This window comes from Camelus ferus, chromosome 9, assembly GCF_009834535.1.
Source record: "Camelus ferus isolate YT-003-E chromosome 9, BCGSAC_Cfer_1.0, whole genome shotgun sequence".
NCBI lineage: Eukaryota > Metazoa > Chordata > Mammalia > Artiodactyla > Camelidae > Camelus > Camelus ferus.
Window position 1 is genome coordinate 43,531,514 of NC_045704.1, and position 20,985 is coordinate 43,552,498.

The 20,985-nt window shown below is 50.1% G+C and overlaps 1 protein-coding gene across 1 annotated transcript; it reads left to right on the forward strand.

Moving 5' to 3' along the window:
* The first annotated feature begins 1,465 nt into the window (after window positions 1-1,465).
* On the forward strand, window positions 1,466-10,198 carry CA7 (carbonic anhydrase 7). Its single transcript, XM_032488182.1, has 7 exons — window positions 1,466-1,891; window positions 4,429-4,626; window positions 7,355-7,473; window positions 7,992-8,087; window positions 8,196-8,258; window positions 8,771-8,926; window positions 9,423-10,198. The coding sequence occupies exons 1-7, from the start codon at window positions 1,852-1,854 to the stop codon at window positions 9,543-9,545; spliced, it is 795 nt and encodes a 264-aa protein (XP_032344073.1). The 5' UTR covers window positions 1,466-1,851; the 3' UTR covers window positions 9,546-10,198.
* Window positions 10,199-20,985: the final 10,787 nt, after the last annotated feature.

Below are 20,985 nucleotides of genomic sequence, written 5' to 3' on the forward strand. Positions count from 1 at the left end.
AGTTTCTGCAGGAGAAGGGTGGCTGACTCTTCTGAGAGGTGAACACAGATCTCATTCCAAAGCAAGCCTTTGTCTTCTTGGTCTAAAGATAACATTTCTGGTTTGGAAACCTGGGGCCTTGACAAGACTGCAACCTCTATCACATGCTGGTCTTGGTGGCCACCCCCTACATGTCTATTATGAGTCCCTTGACCTCACCCTATGGTTAGATTTACATTCAGGGCCCCTGTGTCAGAGAAGGGCAGCTCGGCATTGCTGGGAAGTCACTGATTGACCTTGGCCCAGCCAACCAGTTGTCACTTAATCTCCACATCTTTACTTGGGGAACTGGGGGTTCAGGGCCTAGGATAGGGAAATCGAGACAGCCACATGTATATAGGGGAGCCCAGCAGCTAAGATGGCAGATTCCTTCACAAGGTCAGCCAACAGCAGGGCCTGAAATAGTCTCCTCTGGTGGAGATCGGAGCAGCAGACATTCTACAAACAGCCCTTCAACTCCAGTTGCGTACAGGCTCCTGGGTGGGGTCATCTGTCTGTCCTTCCACCCACCCATCTGTTTATCTTCCCCAAACCGCCTGCTGAGGCCTAGTCAGAGACAAGCCCTATCCTTGGCATAAGGCCACACCCTAAGATGAATCAGACTGGGCCCGTGGAGCCAGTGGGTGGAAGACAGAGGACGTCCCAGGTGGAGGGCACAGCAAGGACTGGGGCTTGTGGGTGGGAAAATGTTGGGCCTAGGCAGACACTGAGATTGAGTGCAGGGTAGAGGGCCTGAGCTCCCAGCAGGTGTGCTTAAGGTCATGTGGAGGCAAGGAAAGGAGGGACAGATAGTGGGCTGTAGAGGGATAGGCAAAGAGCCCTGGACAGAAGGAGGAAGCAAAGGAGAGAATGAGAGGGTGGGAGGCAGGGCTTCATACTTGGTTCCATGGGGAAGCCAGCTGGTGTCTGTGGGTCTGTCCGTCTTAATGCCTGCTGGCTAAAGCCAAATCCCCCGACTCCCCCTTTGAAGCGCTGATCCTGCCTGAGCCCTCCCCCTACCCCAGGGCTCCCAGATCCCCACACCCACAGGACCCCTTTGCCCCTAGCACCAATGAGAAGTGATCAAGAGCACAAGAGCCCAGGAGTGAGACAGACTGGGAGTAAATCCCTGACTCTCTAGCTAGATGACCTCAGGCAAGTCACTTCACCTCTCTAGGCCTCAGTCCTCTACTCAGTGAAACAGGGCTGGTGGAAGTACCACCCGTTGTTGGGGGGGAGGCTGAGAGGGTTAGATGGTAGCAAGGACCCTAGGCTGGATGACTTGGCCCAGCATCTGCCACAGTGTCTGGCAAACAGGGGAAGCTTCACTTCTGAACACTTGATGGTCAGTGCAATTTGCAGTTTAAAGGAGACCCCAATCCATGAGGACTCAGGTCCCAGAGCCCAGGTCCCCAGTGGTGGGATTTACCACTGAGGGACAAAGGATGGGATATGGGGAAACAGGTGCGGCCCTCAGCCTAGGCAGTTTCATGGTTGTCCCAGGGACTGTACACATGCTGGAGGAAAGGAAGGAGAGTGGTCCGACTAGGGCTGGAGGCAGTGAGGGGTTTGAGAGGGAGGTTTAGGTCCCCTTGACCCTGCATCTCAACTCAGGGCTCCATTGGCCTGCGGGCGGGTGGGCGAGGGTGGGGCAGGGCCGGCTTCTCTCGCTCAGCTGGGGGCTGGGGGGGGCGGATCCCCTGGGAACTGCTCCTCCCGCCTGCCGCCGCTTTAAGAGGCTGCTCCGCGGCAGTGAGCGGGGCCGGAGCCGCAGCCCGGGCGAGCAGAACTGAGCCGAGCCGGCAGGTGCACGGCTGCGTGGACAGCAGCGGCATGACCGGCCACCACGGCTGGGGCTACGGCCAGAACGACGGTAGGCACAGACCCTGGCCCGCCTCGACTCGCTGAGACTCGCCCCAACCCTCGTGCTCAAATGGGTTTGCGGGACCCGCAAGTACCCCATCCTCCAGGCCGGACCGGGAACCCTCTCCCATCCAGCCCCAGAACCCGGCCCTCCTGCCTGGGCCCGAGCCCTGGCTCCCCTGCATCTGGCGCAAAGCCCACTCTGTGCCCCAATCAGCCCCGCCGCCCGCGAGCCACCCGATGGCTGAGCACGTCCTGCCGCCTCCTCCGCGCAGCCCCTGACTGCCGCGCGCACTCGGACCTAACCCGAGACTTACTCATTCAACCCACACTACCCCCGCCCCTTGGCGTGCGCAGCGGATGGAGGTGGCCTGGGGCAGCGGGGGGCGGTCTGGGCGGAGCGCTGTGAGCGGTGTCTGTGCGGGGAGCGCGCACCGCGTGTGTGCTGGGACCTCCAGGGAGCCGGGCTCTGCGTGGGCAAGGGCGCTGTGTCCCCGGCACAGTGTCCCCGCCTAAGTGTCCGAGCTTTCGTGTGTGGGCAGGTATGTGAAGTGAAGTAAGGGGGCATTTGGGGGAGCACGGATGTGTCTGCATCGGTCAGAATGAACACATCCTGGTGTGAGGCATGGGAGCCCGTGGGCCACGCCAGCCTGCTGTTCTGACCAGGAGAATAGCTCCTTGATCCTACCTCAGTTTCCTTAGGATGCAGAGGAAAGGAGAAGAGGCAGGAGGTGAGAGCCAGATGGCTTGAATGTGGGTCTGGGGCAGGTCAGTTCCTTTTGGGCTATTTCTTAGCAAGCTGGGATGCAGGTGTGGGATACCCTTATTGCCTTCATCAAGGTAAACAATGAGGACCCAAGCTCCTGGCCACCAGGAGAAAACAGAGGCAAGGCAAGTGGTGGCAGGGAGAAGGGAAAGTGCTGGTGGAAGGAATAACCCCCATCCCCACTTCTCTGGGAAGAGGCAGGTATTCTGTGAGGGTGGGTAGGGGTCCTGGGCTACAGTCTGGAGATCAGGAGGTTGCAACTGGCCAGAAGGAGTTAGGGAAGTGCTGTGGTGTCTCTGTCCCCCTCTGGCAACACAAGCACACAAGAGAACACTAGATCTGACCATGCAAAAGCTAGAAAGAGACGTTTGGAAAAATACAACAGAGACCAGCAGAGATGGAGAGAGGCAGAGAAGGGACGGATTGACAGAATCTATGGAAAACCATTTTTCCCCCAGCATCTGTTACAAGGCAGGTTCTGGGCGCTTCCCTCAGAGTCAGTCCTCTGACTCCAGCCTTCTTTCCAGTTCTACCCACCAGCTCCGAGCATTGGCATCCCATAGGGCCTGTCTCATGGCCAGCCACCCTCAAGCCTCTGCCTCTCTTCCAGACTTGGGTCATCCACTCAGGGACACTGAGGGAGGGAAGACAGATGATGGATGGTGCCAGCATGTGACATGCTCACAGGACTTCAAAAATAAACCAGTGGGTCTGGGCCACGATTCTGAGTCATCCATTGGGGACACAGCTCTGTCGGCACCTGCTGCTGTTTTCTCAGGAAAACTTAAGAAGCCAAAAAATGAAGAGAAGCACCAGCCGGCAGTAGCTCTAAAAATAGGCTGCATCTCAGGATGTTCCCCAGGGAGATGCTGAGCCTCTCGGCTGCAGATGGAGCCTCTGGGAGGCAGGTGGTGGGTGCCCGTGGGTGTGCAGACAGGTGTGTGTGTGTGTGCACGAGCATGTTTTGCTGTAGTATCCTAGTGAAGACCTGGGTTTGCAATAGGGGCTATCTGTGTGTGAGGGTGTGTATGTGTGTGTCACATGTAGTTGGTGGGGCTGCATGTGTGTTTGTACAAATGTGTGTTGCTGGGTCTGGCTGCTGTGGGTGCAGTGAGCTCAGGTCACTGTGCACATATGTGTGCACACATGAAAGACCTGCAATGTGCCTGGGGAGGGCAGTTGGGGGTGGTGTATGTACACACAGTGTGTTTATACCAGTGCCCAAGTGTGCGTGTGCACATGCGTGAGTGGCCCTCAGTTTCCTCATCTGTGAAATGGGGATCACGCTTGTTTCTGCTTCACAAGGAGCAAATGCATGTCACAGAGCCAAAGTGAGGCTGATGTGAGCTTTAGTTATTATTATCACAGACACCAACAGGAACATGGCCAGGGTGCAAGAAGAGGCCAGATACCTGGTAGGGTCAGGTCAGGGACATTGGGTGCCTCTGGGCTTCTCTGATCATGTGTTGAGTTTTGGGGAGGATCCACTGCCCAGAACGGCCCCTCAGCCTGTAGCTGTATCATGCTCCCTTCCATGAGTTACCACTCTGGGCCTCTTATCATCTCTGCATGGTGAGTTTTAGTAAGGTCATTTCACTGACAAGGAAATGGAGGCTGAGAGGGGAAGTGGCAGAGGTGGGACTGGAGTTCCAGACTGCGTGGCGCCAAAGCAGGGGCTAAGCTCTGAAAGGACACCACAGAGACTATCCCCTACAGGTGGCCTCAGCCTGGAGCCCAGAGATCCAGGCTTCCCTGAATCCTTGCCTTCTCCCTGCGTGCAGGCCCCTCACACTGGCACAAGCTGTATCCCATTGCCCAGGGAGACCGCCAGTCACCAATCAATATCGTGTCCAGCCAGGCTGTGTACTCGCCCAGCCTTAAGCCACTAGAGCTTTCCTATGAGTCCTGCACGTCCCTCAGCATCACCAACAATGGCCACTCTGTCCAGGTGGACTTCAATGACAGCGATGATCGAACTGGTAAGTGGCCCCTGCCAGACCCTGGCACCCTTCCCCCTGGGGTCCTAACCCTCTTTTGGGTAGGCTCAGGAGGGGCAGCACGCTGTGGTAGGGAAGGAAGGCTCCACTTCTTACCAGTTGTGAAGCCTTGGGCTGAGCCTCAGTCTCCTGGTGTGTAAAATGGGAGCATTATGACTTATTTTCCTTCCTAGGATCATGGAGAGGAAAAATAAAGAACTGAAGTGACATTTGTGGTGCTGGCATACAGCAGATGCTCAAGAAATGCTAATATTCTTCCTTCTCTTTCATTTAGTGCTTTAGGTTGGGTTTGTTTTCACTCCCTGACCCATCACTGACCTGCTGTGTGGCTAAGGCCAAACCCTCCTCTCTGTGTGATCTGGCCAAGTCCAGCAGAGAGAGAAGGGAGCTGAAACATTCTGTGTGCTAGGCCCCTTGCTAAGTTCACAGGTAGCTCTTTTATTCCCCTCAAGAACCTGCCTCTAAGATGGGCAAGCAGAGACATAGTGAGCTGGGGAAGGCCAGAACCAACCTGGTCCAGCTCCAAAGGTCTTCTCTCTAACCCACCCACAACCTCAAGATTCTGACCATCTTGGGCCAAAGGGAGGCCAGTGGGAACTTGTGGCAACTCTTTCCAAGGTCTCTTTGCTCTGGGATTAGAGTCTGTATTCTTTCATGAGAAATTCCTGGACAGAGGCCTCAGGAGTCCTCCTTAGTAAAGGGATTCTGTCCTTATGACCAGGCCTGTGAGGGTGGAGTAGGGCAAGGAGGGAAACTGTTAGAGTCTCTTATGTAAGGAAGCGACTGATAACTCTGCCCCCATTTCCCCTTATCCCACCTCCTCCACACACAATTAAAGCACTCAAGAGAACTTAAGTTTCAAATAGAAAATCAAAGGGCAGAGAAGAGGAGGAAAGCCAGATAGGAGTGATCATTTTGCTTAGCCCTGAGTTCCCTGGTAGGCTAGGAAAAAAGGGAAAGAGGATCAGTTTTAGTTCTTGTTCCAAAAGGGAGAAAACCTAACAGAGCCTCAGAAGAGAGACACAGCATTCCCTGGTACTGAATTTTAAGAAAAGCCTCTCACCCAGAGTTTTGGGGAGGGACATGGGGCTCTTGATGACCTTAGATCACTGTTTATGACGGAGTAATTTCAAATGGCTGGATCTTCTAAATAGCTTTCAGAGGGCACTGAGGACTCAATTCAGATATGAGTAGCTCACTCTTGGTGGGGGAAAGCCCACCTCTGGATCAGGGGCTCACTTCTAGGCCTGGCTGGGGTTCCTTCCCTACCAGAATGCCCAGACCTAAGGGGGCCGGGGACCAGAGAGAGGAAAGTGGGCTTAGGAGTGAGACAGTTGGGGCTCTGCCACTCAGTAGCTCTTTGACCTGGGGCAGGATACCTACCTTTCTGAGCCTCAGTCCCACATCCGGTCAAAGGGTTAACAATGTGTCCCCCTCAAGATCACTGTGGGGGTTAGTGTCTGCAAAGTGCTGAACACATGGTAAGTACACAGTGAACGGCAGTGTGTTCTATGGTCAGGAAAGAGGGAGAAGGCTAAGGGAGCTAAGCTCAAGGGTTAGAGAGGGAGTTCACACTCTAAGATTCTGCACTGCGGAGCCCTGGGCAGGGGCATGCTCAGAAGAGTGGGCCCGCACAGGCCACATCAGGCCTAGCTGCTGCTGCCTCCCTAGAATGGGGCAGCCTGATTGGGCCCCTGCCCACAGCCACCATCCCCAGACTCCCTTTGTCAACCGCCAGCGTTGCCATGGACAGCTCAGCTTCTCAGATAAGGCAGGGCAGCAAGAAGGGGCCTCTAGGCTGTATTACTCTTCAAGGGGCCCACAGTGGGCAAAGCCCTGCCCAGGTCAGCCGTCCTGGAGGGGTCTAGTGGAACTCTGAGCCCAGGGCCGTCACCTGATCCAGGGGCTCACATTCAGGCCTGGCTGGGGCTCCCTCCACTGCCAGATCCCTTTCAGCTGAAATTCAATCAGTCCCAGGAGGCCTTGTGCATGGCCCCAGCTCACTGCATATCAGAGTGGGAAAGTCACAAAACCAGCATAAGTGGGGCCTGCCAAAGAGGCCTTGCAGGAGAGACATTGGTGGTACCTGGGCCTGACCATTAGAGTGGGGACCCTCAGGAACTGGCCTCAGGACAACATTAGGTCCTAGGGATGCTCAAGGTTCTGGGGAGACAGCACAGTTTGGTGGTTAGAGCCTTGGGCTCTGGACTCGTCAAGTAGATGCGGGCTTATATCCTAGCTCAGTGCCTTGCTGTGGGCAAATGGCTTGCCCTCTCTGTGCCTTGGTTCCTCTTTTATAAAATAGGAATAATAATAGGTTCTGTCCTTTATGAGCTACTATGAGGACTCAGAAAAGAAATCTTCTGACCTGGCTGGGTCAGGGCTCCAGACATGGGAGATCTATTGTTAGTGACAATGGGGACCTGTGAGGCAAGGTACCAGCTTCCATGTGAAACTGGGCAGGAGTGGGGATGATGGTCAGGTGGAGACATATATGCTGTGGGTACAAGACTCCTCTGCCACCTACAGGCTTCCAGGATTTCTGCCCTGGCCCAGTGAAGGGCATGGGGAACTGGGTGGGGAGGATCCAAGTTGACTTAGCCCAAGGAGTTTTCCAGACAAAAAGTTTATCCCCCTCCTGCGTACTACCTTGACATGGTGCTGCCGCTCTCTCTACACCAATCACTACACAGCCCTCTTCTACCCGCAGTGGTGACTGGGGGCCCCCTGGATGGGCCCTACCGGCTCAAGCAGTTCCACTTCCACTGGGGCAAGAAGCACAGCGTGGGCTCAGAGCACACGGTGGATGGCAAGTCATTCCCCAGCGAGGTAAGACCCTCCGCTACCTGAATCCCTTTACTACTTGGGGAAGGAGTAGGGGCCTGGCAAATCAGAGGCTTGACAGGTGCCTGGTCTGGAGCTCTGGATGGAGTGAGGTCACCCAGGGGCCTTTGGGAGAGACACCCTCCACCCACCCCTAGCACAGGGTCTTCCACCTGAGCCCTACCCACTGTTGTCCCAGGCCGTGTGTCCAGAAGGAATTTTCTGAAGGGCAAATCTAGTCCCACCATGGCCTTGCTGGCAATGCTTCAAGGTTGAAGCCTGGCATTGAAGGCCCTGAATGCACTGCCATCGCCCGGCCATATCTTCCCCGACCTCTTCCGATGCTGACCTGCAGGTGATGAACCCTTGCCCACACTTGGCTCTTTTTTGTACCTCCAGGCCCAGAACAGGGTAAATGCTATGTGTAGCCCAAGGAACCAGGAGTCTGGTGGGAGTGAGGGAAGTCTGGCTCTGAGCTCCCATGACCCCTGGGAGGCACTAAGCACCTGTTGTTGCCCCTATAGCTGCACCTGGTTCATTGGAACGCCAAGAAATACAGCACCTTTGGGGAGGCGGCCTCAGCACCTGATGGCCTGGCTGTGGTTGGTGTCTTCTTAGAGGTGAGGGAGTTGGTTTACTTGGGGTCAAGAGGAGCACGGGAGGCCTGGAACCACCCCTAGTTCCAGAACACAGTGGGTGCTGGGCTCACATTACCCTCTCCCTGACAGACGGGGGACGAGCACCCCAGCATGAACCGTCTGACAGATGCACTCTACATGGTTCGGTTTAAGGTGAGACCAGGGGACTGTGCCCTTGACCCAGAGCAGCCTGGTGGCGGGGGAGGAAGAGGCTAGATCATAGAGTGGGCCCATCCACTCCTCCATTCTGGCAGCAAAGGTGAAGGACGCAGGTCAGCACCTGCAATGCCCTGCAACTCAGTTCTTGTCATCAGGGTCAGTGGCCCCACTGAGTGCCCAGCATGCACTAGGTATAGGATTGATAGGATGCTTGTCACATTAATGGTCCCCCAACAGGCAGCACCCCTAAGGGCTGTTGAAGGAAGGGAGAGACAATGGTGCCCAAAGGGCTTCAGAAGCCACAGCTTTTACATACAAGGGGATGGGTAGAGAGGGCCCGGCCCAGGCTGGGAGATGTCGTCTGGGATCACAGACATTTGCCCACAATTTGCATCAATGGGCCAAGGATAAGCCTAAATCCTGTTGACAGAAATGAGTGTGGAGGCTGCTGGTCTGATCCTGGTGGGAGATCTATGTTGATTCCTGGGTTCCCCACCCTGTCGCAGGGCACCAAGGCCCAGTTCAGCTGCTTCAATCCCAAGTGCCTCCTGCCTGCTAGCTGGCACTACTGGACCTACCCCGGCTCCTTGACAACGCCCCCACTGAGCGAGAGTGTCACGTGGATTGTGCTCCGGGAGCCCATCAGCATCTCTGAGAGGCAGGTGAGTCCTCCCAGAGCATCAGGTGGAGGGAGGGCGGCACTCCAGCACAGCCCTGGCAGTGTGACTCTCCCAACCAGCCAGCTACAGCCTGTGTCCACCATCAAGGCTCCATCTTTTGCTAATAAATGTTTATAGTTTTGGGTAGGAATCAGCTTGATTGTTATTCATTAGGACCTGAACACAGGCTGGAAGAGGAGATCCCTGGATCCTGGGACCACCCCTACTGTATTAGAATCTAAAAGCTGCATTTGCTGATAATTCTTAGCTAAAAAGAATTGGAACTGAAACTTGGTGGAACAGTTACTTACTCTTTAGTAAGTAACTAAGGTTGGGGTCCCAAAGAGAAAATGAATGGGGAGAAGTGGGGACAAATCCTAAGGGCAAGAGGAGTGAGAGGCAGAGCTGGCTGGACACTGTATGCCAGATGATGAGTCTAGGATCAGAGAGGACCATGGCACCCCCATTACACCCTGAATATCTTTTCTGCCTTCTCAAGATGGAGAAGTTCCGGAGCCTACTTTTCACCTCAGAGGATGATGAAAGAATCCACATGGTGAACAACTTCCGGCCGCCACAGCCACTGAAGGGTCGTGTGGTCAAGGCCTCCTTCCGAGCCTAAGCTGCCTACTTGCTCAGCCAGCCACCGGGGCATCATCTTCCCAAGGGCTTCCATGTCAGCAGACACCAAACCATCAGAGGCTACCTCCTCAGGAGGCTGTGGACACCCCCTCCTCAGCTGGCTTGCCCCTTGGCCACCCTGGAGGCTTCTTGATGGGACCCTCAAGTCAAGGGACACTTTTCAGCTGCTCTGGGGACAGGAAGGACAGGAGCTGAGCATGGTCCGAGCCTGGGGCTGCCTCTGCTCTCCAAGATCCAAAGGCCCCTGGGAACCTCCTCTTGTCTTCCCCATTGGCAGTGGCAGCGGCCACACCCTGAGCTCACACTGTGACGATGAGACCAAACTCTCTGGGGCAGGCGGCTGGCATTGCCAAAAAGACTCAAGCAATAATTAGAAGCGGGCAGAGCTGCCCTCTCAGCATTACCTCTTCTGCAGGCCTCTGCCATGCACGCACCTCACTGCCAGGCCATTAAAATCAGGACCCAGCCTGCTGGAGGTGACATGGCCTTCTCCCTCCAGCCACCTGCTGCCATAGGCAGGCACTGGCTACAGCTTATGTAGTATCTCCCTTTGTCCCCACCCAGCTACCAAAGCCACCGACATGACAATTCATCCATGCAATGATTAATAAATTCATTCCTTCATGCAACAAATACCCACTGAGTGCTTGTGTGATGTCAAGTACTGTTCTAGGCATCAGGGAGGCGACGGCAGTGAGTCAAACACAGTATGTTGAGACGGCCATGAGCAGGAATGGGTGAGGGTTATACAGAGGGCAAGGCAGGGACCCAGGGGTGGAGAAAAGGGGAAAGCTACCCCCACCCCGAGCTCACACTGTGATGTCCTCATCCTGGTAAAAAATTAAATTCCCACCAGTATTCCACAACAGAGAGAAGGGAACCGCATATTGAAGCTGAGGGAAGGGCAGGCGTGCAAGCTCCCAGGTGAGAGAGAGCCCAGAGCATTGATGGGCTGAAGAAGGACCCGTGGGGCTGGAGCCCTGGAGGAGGGCCTGGGACTCAATCCCAAGGCTAATAGTCAGAAAGGATCTGGCGGAGAGGAGGGGCAGGGCCAGATGTGCAAAGGGGTTGGATCCCTGGAGTGCAGGTGGGCAGGCAGGAGTGGCAGCAGGAAGGAGGTGGTGGCCAGTGGCTAGGAGAAACAGATCAGGGGGGAGGGGTTGGGGGAGGGGGCTGGATGAGAGAGATATAGGAGGTGGAGCCCAAAGATAGCATCTGGCAATTTGTGAGGGTGAGAGGAGTCTAAGGTGTGTCCCTGGTTGGAGAGAGGGGCTTCCCTGTGGACTGGGAAACCTAGGGAGGAGCTGACCAGGGTGGACACATAGTGTGTGCTAGAAAGTGGTGGGGTGTTGGGGCCTGAGCCCAGGAGAGAGGTGAAGGGGAGGGGACTGCTTTGGAGCTGGCCTGGAATTGAGGGGAGATCAGATAGTGGTATCTGTTCAGTCTGGACATTCTGGGGAGCCTCTTATGTCCATGGGTCACAGCATCAACTCAAAGGCAAGATGTACTGCTGGTTGATCAAGACTCCAATGAGAGAGGGGAATGTGACTCTTTGAGCATGGAAGTTTCTAGTATTTGTCCCGCAGCCAAAGGGCCTGGGCAGTGCATACCTTTTGGAGTCTTCTCTACTCAAAAATTCTAGAGCAGATTCCCTGGCCTCCACACCTGGGCTTTGCAACACATGTAAATCAAGCCTTCTGAAGCTTGTGTCTTCCTTTGTAAAATGGAAATTATCTAATGTGAGCCACATATGTAATTTAAAATTTTCTAGAAGCTCTATTTTAAAAAGTAAAATGTCCTAGCCACAGCAATCAGACAAAAAAAGGAAGTAAAAGGAATCCAAATTGGAAAGGAAGAGGTACAACTATCACTGTTTGCAGCTGACATGATATTCTACATACAAAATTCTAAAGACACCATCAAAAAACTACTAGAAATCATCAATGAATTCGGTAAAGTTGCAGTATACAAATTTAAGATATAGAAATAGGTTGCATTTCTATATACTAACAATGATTTATCAGAAAGAGAAATTAAGAAAGCATTTCCATTTACAATCACATCAAAAAGAATAAAATACCTAGGTATAAATCTAACTAAGGAGGTAAAATATCTATATTCAGAAAATTATAAGACACTGATGAAAGAAATTGAAGAAGACACAAATAGTTGGAAAGATATACCATGCTCGTGGACTGGAAGAATTAATTGTTAAAATGACCATACAACCCAAGACAATGTACAGATTCAATGCAATCCTTATCAAAATACCTTTGACATTTTTCATAGAACTAGAACAAATAATTCTAAAATTCGTGTGGCAACACAAAAGACCTTGAGGAGTCAAAACAATCTTGATAAAGAACAAGCTGGAGGAATCATGCTCCCTGATTTCAACTATACTACAAAGCTACAGTAAGCAAAACAGCATGGTACTAGCACAAAAACAGACACATAGTTCAATGGAACAGAATAAAGCGCCCAGAAATGAACCCACACTTATTTGGTCAATGAATCTTTTACAAAAGAGGCAAGAATATGCAATGGGAAAAAAAGAGCCTCTTCAATAAATAGTGTTGGTAAAACTGGACAGTTACATACAGAAGACTCAAACTGGAAACTCTCTCACATCATGCACAAAAATAAATTCAAAATGGGTTAAAGACTTAAAGGTAAGACCTGAAGCCATAAAACTTCTACAAGAAACCATAGGCAGCACCCTCTTTAACACTGTTCTAGTAAAAAGAATATGTAACACACACACACACACACACACACACACACACACACACACACACTGGAATATTACTCAGCCAAAAAAGAATGAAATCTTACCATTTGCGACAACATGGATGGATCTAGAGGGCACTGTACTAAGTGAAGTCAGACAGAGAAAGACAGATACTGTATGATTTCACTTATATGTAGAATCTAAAAAACAAAACAAATGAACAAACATAACAAAACAAAGAATAGTTATAGATACAGGGAACAAATAGGTGGTTTACACAGGGGAAGGAGTTGGGGGAGAAAAGTAATAGGGGAGGGAGATTGAGAGTTACAAACTTCCAGTTGCAAAATAAATGTCATAGGTGTGAGATGTATAATGTGAGGAACATAGACAATTATTATGTAATACCTTTGTATGGTGACAATCATAACTAGACTCATCGTGGTAATCATTTTGAAATGTATAGAAATATCAAATCACTATATTGTGTACCAGGAACTAACACAGTACTGTAGGTCAATAATAATCAAAAACCAACCAACCAACCAACCAACCAACCAACTCATAGAAAAAGAAATCAGATTTGAGGTTACTAGAGAGGAGTCAGGTAATTGAATGAAGGTAGTTAAAAGGTACACACTTCCAGTTATAAGATAAATCAGTACTAGTGATGTAATGTACAATATGATAACTATAGTTTAACACTGCTGTATGTTATACATGAAAGTTGTTAAGAGAGTAAATCCTGAGTTCTTATCACAAGGAAAAATTTTTTCTATTTCTTTAATTTTGTATCTATATGAGATGATAGATGTTTACTAAATGATTATTGTGATAATCATTTCATGATATATATAAGTCAAATCATTATGCTGCACATCTTAAACTTATACTCTGCTGTATGCCAATTATATTTCAATAAGACTGGGAGGAAAACTTAAATAAAATAAAATTTTAAAATAATAAAATTTTTATGTAAAAGAGAAAAAGAAGCAAGTATATTTAAATTGAATAATATATTTTATTGGGCTCAATTATAACCAAAATATTTTACCATTTCAACATATCATCAACATAAAAAATTGACACAATGTTTTACATTTTTTGTGCTAATTTTTTGAAATCCATTGTGTATTTTTCACTTATAGCACATCTCAACTCAGACTAGCCACATTTCAAGTACACAAGAGCACATGTGGCTGGTGGCTATCACACTGGATAGCACAGCCTGAAACAGATGTCACTCTTTGCAGGACCATCTGCTAGCAAGGTGTCCAAGCAGGCCCTCTGGCCGGGCCAGGAGCCAGGCAAGACAATGGCAGGAATGAGTCAGATCTGCTCCAAGCCTCTGTCCTCCACAAGGGCAGTCTCAGAACATTTGATGCCAACTTGGCTCTCTTTCTCAGGGCCTCCCTCCTCCAGGAAACCTCCCTAACTCCCCACCTCACTCCAGCCTGGCTGGCCCTGTCCCAGGCCACCTTGCAGGACCTTTGCTCTTCCACTGGGAGAAAGGCCAAGACCCCCAGGAAGAAACTGACCACAAGAGACTGTTGAGACTGTGGTAAGGTAGTAGTGTCCCTGGGAAGGGTCCTGACTTGATTAGTCTGGGAGGGCTTCCTGGAAGAGAGGCCCAGAGCAAAGTCATTGGCATCCCAGAGAAGGCACAGAAGCCTCAGCAGCAGGGAACATTCAGCAGACAGAGAGGGAGGCCTGGCTGTTACCCAGCATGTATCAACAAAGAGGAGATGTGTGACTGGGGACACAGGGACACAGGACAGGGGTCCCCAGGTTCTGGTGGCCTCAAATGCTAGGCAGAAGCTTACCCTGACATGCAGGAGCCAAGAGGAGCCACTGGAGGTCTAGAGCAGGGGCTAAAGACCTTCCAGGTTGGAGGAAGAGGACTCTCTCTGAGGCTTGGAAAGTGCCAGGCATCTTGGCCCAAATTCACCTTCCAACACAGGCTCAAGGGCATATTTTGGCAGGTACAATTTATCAGTTCCTCCTGCTGCCCCTTCTTGGTCCTGCAGGATGGACTTAAGCCTGTGCCCTGGCAGTTCCTGGCCTGCAGGCTGTAAGTCTGATCTAAATCCCTCCAGCTGCAACCCAAATGTTTTTGTCTTCAGAGGCATGTGAGGGTGAGCAGATGGCCCTTTATTCCTATCAAGCTGCCCTCTTGGGACAGGCATTGCAGGAAAATCATGGGGACACAAGGCCCCAGAGTCCACTGGGCTCCCAGGGGTCCTTCAGGTCTTCAGAAAAGGGCTCTTTCTTCTCCTCCTCTCTCAGTTCTTGCTCTGAGTAATCCGTCATTGGTTGCTCTGGGTACGGGTGTCTCCAGAGGGCTCACTGCCCTGTCTCTCCAGGTACCCAGCCTCTGGGGGACCTGGTGTGGGTGGGGTGGGTCCTTGCTGCTGCTGCTGCTGCTGCTCCTGAGTGTTCAGGAGCAGAGTCTGGGGGGAAGCCATGGCAGGGATTATTAAAGTACCCAGGGAATCCCAGAGCATCCAAGCTGAAAGAATTCCTGGTCTGACCCCACTCTATAGATAAGAACAACTGAGTCCCACGGACAACAGAGTCTGTTTCATCTGAGTTAGTGGGAGAGCAAGGATTTATGACTCCCTGTCCAGTGCTCTTCACCCATCAGGAGAGCCTTATGCAGCAGAAAGACCCCTACCCTGAATAACTCCCTTTTGCCTGTCATGGAACCCGGAATCCTGTCATTTGAACTACAGTGTTCACAGTTAAGACATGATCCTCTGCTGAAAGGCAAGTGCCCTACACCTTATGGGAGAATGACTTTATCATCTTCTTTCTGGTTTGCTGTGTGACCTCTCAGTCTCAGTCTTCTCATCTGTAAAATGTGTCAGTGGGAGGCCCGAGGAGCCTAAGGTTGGACGTGATGAAGGAGAGAAAGATTTCCCAGAAGCAGAATCAGGCAGTGACTGAGTTGGGGGCCAGACAGCTCTGGATCTCAGGATATGGGTCATCCAATGGGCCCCCTAAACTGAAAGAGGACATAGTGCTGGGCCAAAACCAGTGGGACAGATGACTGGAAGAGCCTCCCAAGACCCGCAGGCCTTTGCCTATCAATGTGACAGGAGAATACTTGGGCTGAATTTCCTCCCAGCCCAATGCAATGGGGGATCAGAGCTAGATTTCACTGATTTACAGAAAATAAAGGCATTCAATGTGTTACCCAAGTCCATGAACTATGACCCCCTACAACACAAGGTCTGTACTGTAGGAGAAGTCAGTGCTTGGAAATGATGTCTCTCTTAGGAGAGCAGAGCTCTAATGGTGTAATTTCAGGCAGGGGCAGGTGAGCTGAAAATATATTTTGGGGAGCAGCCAAGCTTTTGAAGCCCTGGCCCCAGCACTAAATCCTGAAGCCTGTGATTTCCGGGAGCAGCAGAGGCAACCCAGAGGGGCACCCCTCTTCCTGTGCAGCTCAGGGTCAGATACAGAGCTGCTCACATGGGTCCTTCTATCCTGGGCCGGGTGTGGAGCTGAGCAGCAACCTGGCTGTTTTAGCCAGTGCCAGTTGGGGCTCCAGCAACTGCAGGGGTCTGGGGCTGGGTCTGGGCACAGCAGCCAGCTCTACAGTCGTTGGGGCACCTGCCTTAATTGCTGAGGTCAGAGGTCATTCTGAGGAAAGAAAGTCAGGTGTCAGGCATCTGGCAAGAGTTGACCAAATTCAAGGGGAGGGTATAGCTCAGTGGTAGAGCATGTGCTTAGCCTGCACGAAGTCCTGGGTTCAATCCTTCATACTACCATTAAAAAAAGAAACTAGTAAATAAATAAATAGACTCACAAACAAACAAACAAACTATAAAAGAACAACAACAACAACAAACAGTTAACCAAACTCAGCTAACTTCACTAAGCCCTCGTCGTAAATTGGGGCCCTGAGAGATGGACCTCAACACCTGTGGCACACAAGATCTGACCGCCACGCCTGGAAATGTCAGGCTCCAGTTCCTTCTCCTCCTGGGCCTCTTCACACTGACACCAGGGAGAAGTGGGGCTGCGGCCGTAGGAACTGAGGAATGGCCAATGTTTAGGGTTCCAGTATCAGATCCAGAGCTCCTAACCCCCAAAACTTCTCATTTTAGCACAATTTAAGACTTATGCACAACATTGTAAACTGACTATACTACAATACATTTTTTAAAAACTTATGGAAAAGTTGAAAAAAAATTATAATGAATACCCATAGACTGGCCACCCAGACTCTCCATTTCATCACATTTGGTCTCTCTCATTCTATTTCTTCAAAAAATATTTTTAACCATTTGAGAATAAGTTTCAGCCATCATGTCTTTTTACCCCTACATACTTTAGTGATTTTTCCTAAAAACAAGGACATTCTCTTATGTAACCACAGTACAACCATCAAAATCAGGAAATGAACATTGTTACCTTACTATTATCTAATCAATGTACCTTATTCCGACTTTGCTCGTTGTCCTCAGGATGTTTTTGTAACCTCCCCAAAATTCCCAGATAATGCATTGCATTCAGTTGTCCAGTCCCTAGAGTCTCCTTTTCTCTGGACAGTCCCTCAGTGTGTCTTTGTCCTTCACGACCTTGATATGGTTGGAGAGCACAGGCTAGTGACATAGCAGGATGTCCCTCAGTTGGGTGTCAGTTGTTTCCTCATGAAGAGACTCAGGTTACGCACTTTTCGTGGGAATATCACAAAAATGATCCCATATTGTTTTCAGCACATGATGTTGAGTGGTCCGATTACTGGTGATGTTAACTTCGGTTTTTATTGTTGTTTTCAAATGGAAGCATAACTTACATACAGAGAAGTATATACACCCAATAAACTTTCACAATCTGAACACACACATAGAACCAGCACCTAGATCAGCAAAAACACGTTTCCAACATCCAAAACCCCCGTGTCCTCATCAAGTTCCTACCTCCCCACAGTCACTACCATCCTGAATTCTAATAACATAAATTTCACTTGTCTGGTTTCAAAATGAAATCATTCATTTCAGAAACATTCTTGGTGTCTGTTTTTTTTTTGTTGTTGTTGTTCATATTGTGTTTGTGAGATCCTCAGAGCCTACTTTTTATTATAATAAATGCAAAGCTTTCCATTATGAGCCTTCAATGAAAATTGAAGAAAATGTATCTTATCTACACACATACTTTCAAAAAATCACTGTAACACTTTAGTTGTAATAAAAGGACATTTGTTTATAATACATATTAAGATATATTGTATATACAAATAATATAATTTTTAATAAAATTAAATGTGTCAGCATGTAAATACTGGGGCATAAGGATGTGAGAAGGCTTCGCATGTTTGTACCCACATTCAGAAGCCCCATAACATGGCAGCTCTGAATGCATTTCAGGCAGAGGGATCTGAGTATTGTTGCCTTTATGGTGTGATTTTCCTAGATGGTGAACAACTCCTGGTAACATTTCAAACAACACAAATTATGATAATTTGCTACATATTAAAGCTGAGCAAGTATTACATTGTGTTTCCAAATAAAATGGAACAAAGTTGTAGGCTCAAATGAAGACAAACAGATTCTTCACCTGTCTAAACATAAGGGTGAAGGTGGGGCAGGACTTTGTTGTATCAATCTGTCCTAAGGGCACCTAGCACCCCAACCACCCCAAATGCCAGGGGTCTCCTTAACCATGTGACAACCACTCCCAGATTCTCCAAATGTTCTCAGGGTGGTACCACAAGTCTAGGGGATGAGAGGTGAGGCCATCTGGGGGTCAGAGAACCACAGGGAGGCACATCTGAGGAGGGAACAGGGTAGAGGGTTGGACATGGCCTGAAGGAGGTGAGGGCACGGGTGACAGCATCGGTGGAGGACTCTAAGGTGGGGTCTCCCACCAGCTCCTGAGGTAGCAGGCTGGTCTCTGGGGACGGAGGTTGGGGGACCTTATGTGGACCACCCCAAAACTCCTCCCTCAGAGGACACCACCAGGACCTACATTTTCCTGGGCCCTGCATGTACATCTGCTCAGTTGCTCTAGGCCTCTCAGGAACTTCACCCCCCAACAGACATAAGGGGTCCCTTCAGCTGCAGCCCCTACAGGAAACTCCATGGGCCAAAAACCTATCTAAGCCACACACTGAAAGTATTATAGGGCCCTCACATGTGTAATTAGATATAAAAACAACACTAAACTGACAGGTAACTATAAAGAAGGTAAATATAATTCTGATTTCTCTCATTAGGCTTTAACTTTAATGAACTATTAAGTAACAAATTATTTTAAAGCACCTTCCTCTGGTGCCACTGAGAACGTGCTCCATGTCTGTGGTGTGACCCACCAGTGAACATGACCCATGGACTGACTCATTTAATTAGACCCAAGACCTTTTAAGGTGAGCACCATTCTTATTCTCATCTGGCAATTGAGTTACTGAATTGATTAAGATACTTGCTCCAGGTCACATAGCGGGAGTTGCTGGGACCAGGATTGGCCTAAATCCACAGCCAAGGCAAAGACACTGCTCTCTAGGCCCCTTAAAATGCATTCAGCCTTCCCATCACTGACAGTTCCTCGTGCTAAGCACTGTGGAGAGAAGCGCGCACACACACACACACTCTCCCTCCACCAGCTCTAGGAAGCCAGTCATTCAGTCGCTTCCCACAGTGTACTTACGCCCCCTTGTGGCCACGTGTAGGTTGGTTCCTGGTCCATCCCAGCCAGCGATCCATGAGCAGGGGCCGAGCCCAGCTGTGCTGGGAAAGAAACTTGCCCAGCAGGTTACTACTTGTTAAAACATTTAAAACATTTTTTTGCTATTGTTGGTGCTCCTGCTTCACTGGCATCCTAAGCTATTGCTTCCTTTGCTGCCCAGGGGGTCCAGCATCGGGTGGAGCAGGCAGCTAGCCACTCAGTGCCACTGAGACCACTGGGCTATTGGGGAGAGGGCATACATGGAGGTCTGGGGCAGTGGCCCCACTGTTCCTCAAAGGTACAGAGGATAGAGGAGGGCATTCCAGGCAGGGGAATAACAGGGACAAAGTCCTGGAGGTAGTTATATGGAACTGAAGTTGCATTTGGGGAAAAAGCTGAATTAAATTTGACCCAGTCTCCAGCATGGCTGGGGGTTGGGGTACCCTGATTACAGTGACAGGTCCTAGTTTTTTAGACAGAAATAGCTCCAGAGTCAAGGAAAGGAGGACAGCTCTGCTTCAACGCCCCCGTGTGCTCTCCCCTGCCCCCATTCTGTAGTCACTGCACAGCTGGGGGAGGGCCCCCCACCAACATACATGGGAATGGCTGCCCTCATTCAGCTGATGGAGCAACACAGGCTCTAAATTCAGCGGAGGCCCCTTGCCCAAGTCATGTATCCAACTAATGGCAGTGCTGGGTTCTCGTGCCTGCCTGACCCTGGCCCGGCCTCAAATCACCACATTACACAGGGCGCCCTCTGAGAGCCAAAGGCACCTCTTCTCTTTTGGAAAACAAAAAGCTCAGGAGCTTGACAATTCATAAATGAGCCCCCAGGCCACAGTGCCACACTGGTCCTCAGCAGGGAAGAAAAAAAATATCCAGTCTATGGATTCTCAGCCTTCCATGAGAAGTGAGGTGTTCAGATGGAGGCTACTGACTGGTTAAAGTATATTTGGTTTTCCATGAGTGTGTTTGAAATGCACCAGCCCTGCATGGTCCACTGGGGGACCAGGCTCAGAAAAGACACATACATTGTTAGCACCCACGGAGATGAAGTTCCTATTTAAATTATAGTCTTTACCTAAAGATGGCTAAACAAAAACACAGTATGGTGAGAGGGTAACCATCTTCCCCAGACAGTGTACAGGGGCTCTCCTTCTGGCTTTGGAGAAGGCCAAACTAGCCCCTCAGGCTACCAAATGTAGATAAGAAGCTTCTAGGAATGTGGCTTGGCTGCAAGTCCAGACAGCAGGGCCCAGACCTCTCTCAGCCACCAGCTTAAAGTGGGGTCCCAGGGGGACTTGGCAAAATCAGTTTAGGTCTCCAGACTCTATTTTGCTTTTTCCAAGAATGGATATATGGGTGGGCATCTCATGAAGTACATGGATTTTGCCAGATGTGACTAGCTTTTACAGCAAAAAGGAGGTTCGTGGTGAAATGTTTGGAATTGCTGCAATGAAGTTGGATGAATACTTTTTACTGCATGATCTTTCAGCGCCTAGACTAAGCCGCTGTTCACTGTAAATCTTTCCCAGGGCAGAGTAGTATGGATGTGGTCCTTTTCTCTCAGAACATTTTCTGGGATTGTATTCCAAGGGGCACACTGTAGGAAAGCATGGCTGAGATACTCCTTCAAATTCTCTTCAGCCCTAGCCCAAGGGCTGGAGATGCGACAGGCAGCCCTGGCCATAAAATTCAAGCCCTTCCCTTGGTTAGCAAGGCCAGGACCTTTGTCCCTCTTATTTTCTTTCCACAGAATGCTGTCTCCCAGATACTGCCAGGCTCACTCCTTAACTTCCTCAAAGCCTATCTTATCAGATAACCCTTCCTTATTCTTCCATCTAAAATAGCAGTCTCCCTCACACCATATACAAAAATTAACTCAAAATGGCTTAAAGGCATTAGACAAGACACTATAAACCTTTTAGAAGAAAACATAGGCAAAACATTATCAGACATAAATCTCAGCACTGTTCTAGTGAAACAGGAAGGGGGCAGGGCACAGTCATTCAAGGAA

Excerpts from the sequence above, each read along its gene's own strand:
- CA7 (XM_032488182.1), top strand. The coding sequence starts at position 1,852 with ATGACCGGCCACCACGGCTGGGGCTACGGCCAGAACGACG. Across the intron at positions 1,892-4,428 it reads GGGCTACGGCCAGAACGACG|GCCCCTCACACTGGCACAAG; the intron begins GTAGGCACAGAC and ends CCCTGCGTGCAG. Across the intron at positions 8,088-8,195 it reads TGGTTGGTGTCTTCTTAGAG|ACGGGGGACGAGCACCCCAG; the intron begins GTGAGGGAGTTG and ends TCTCCCTGACAG.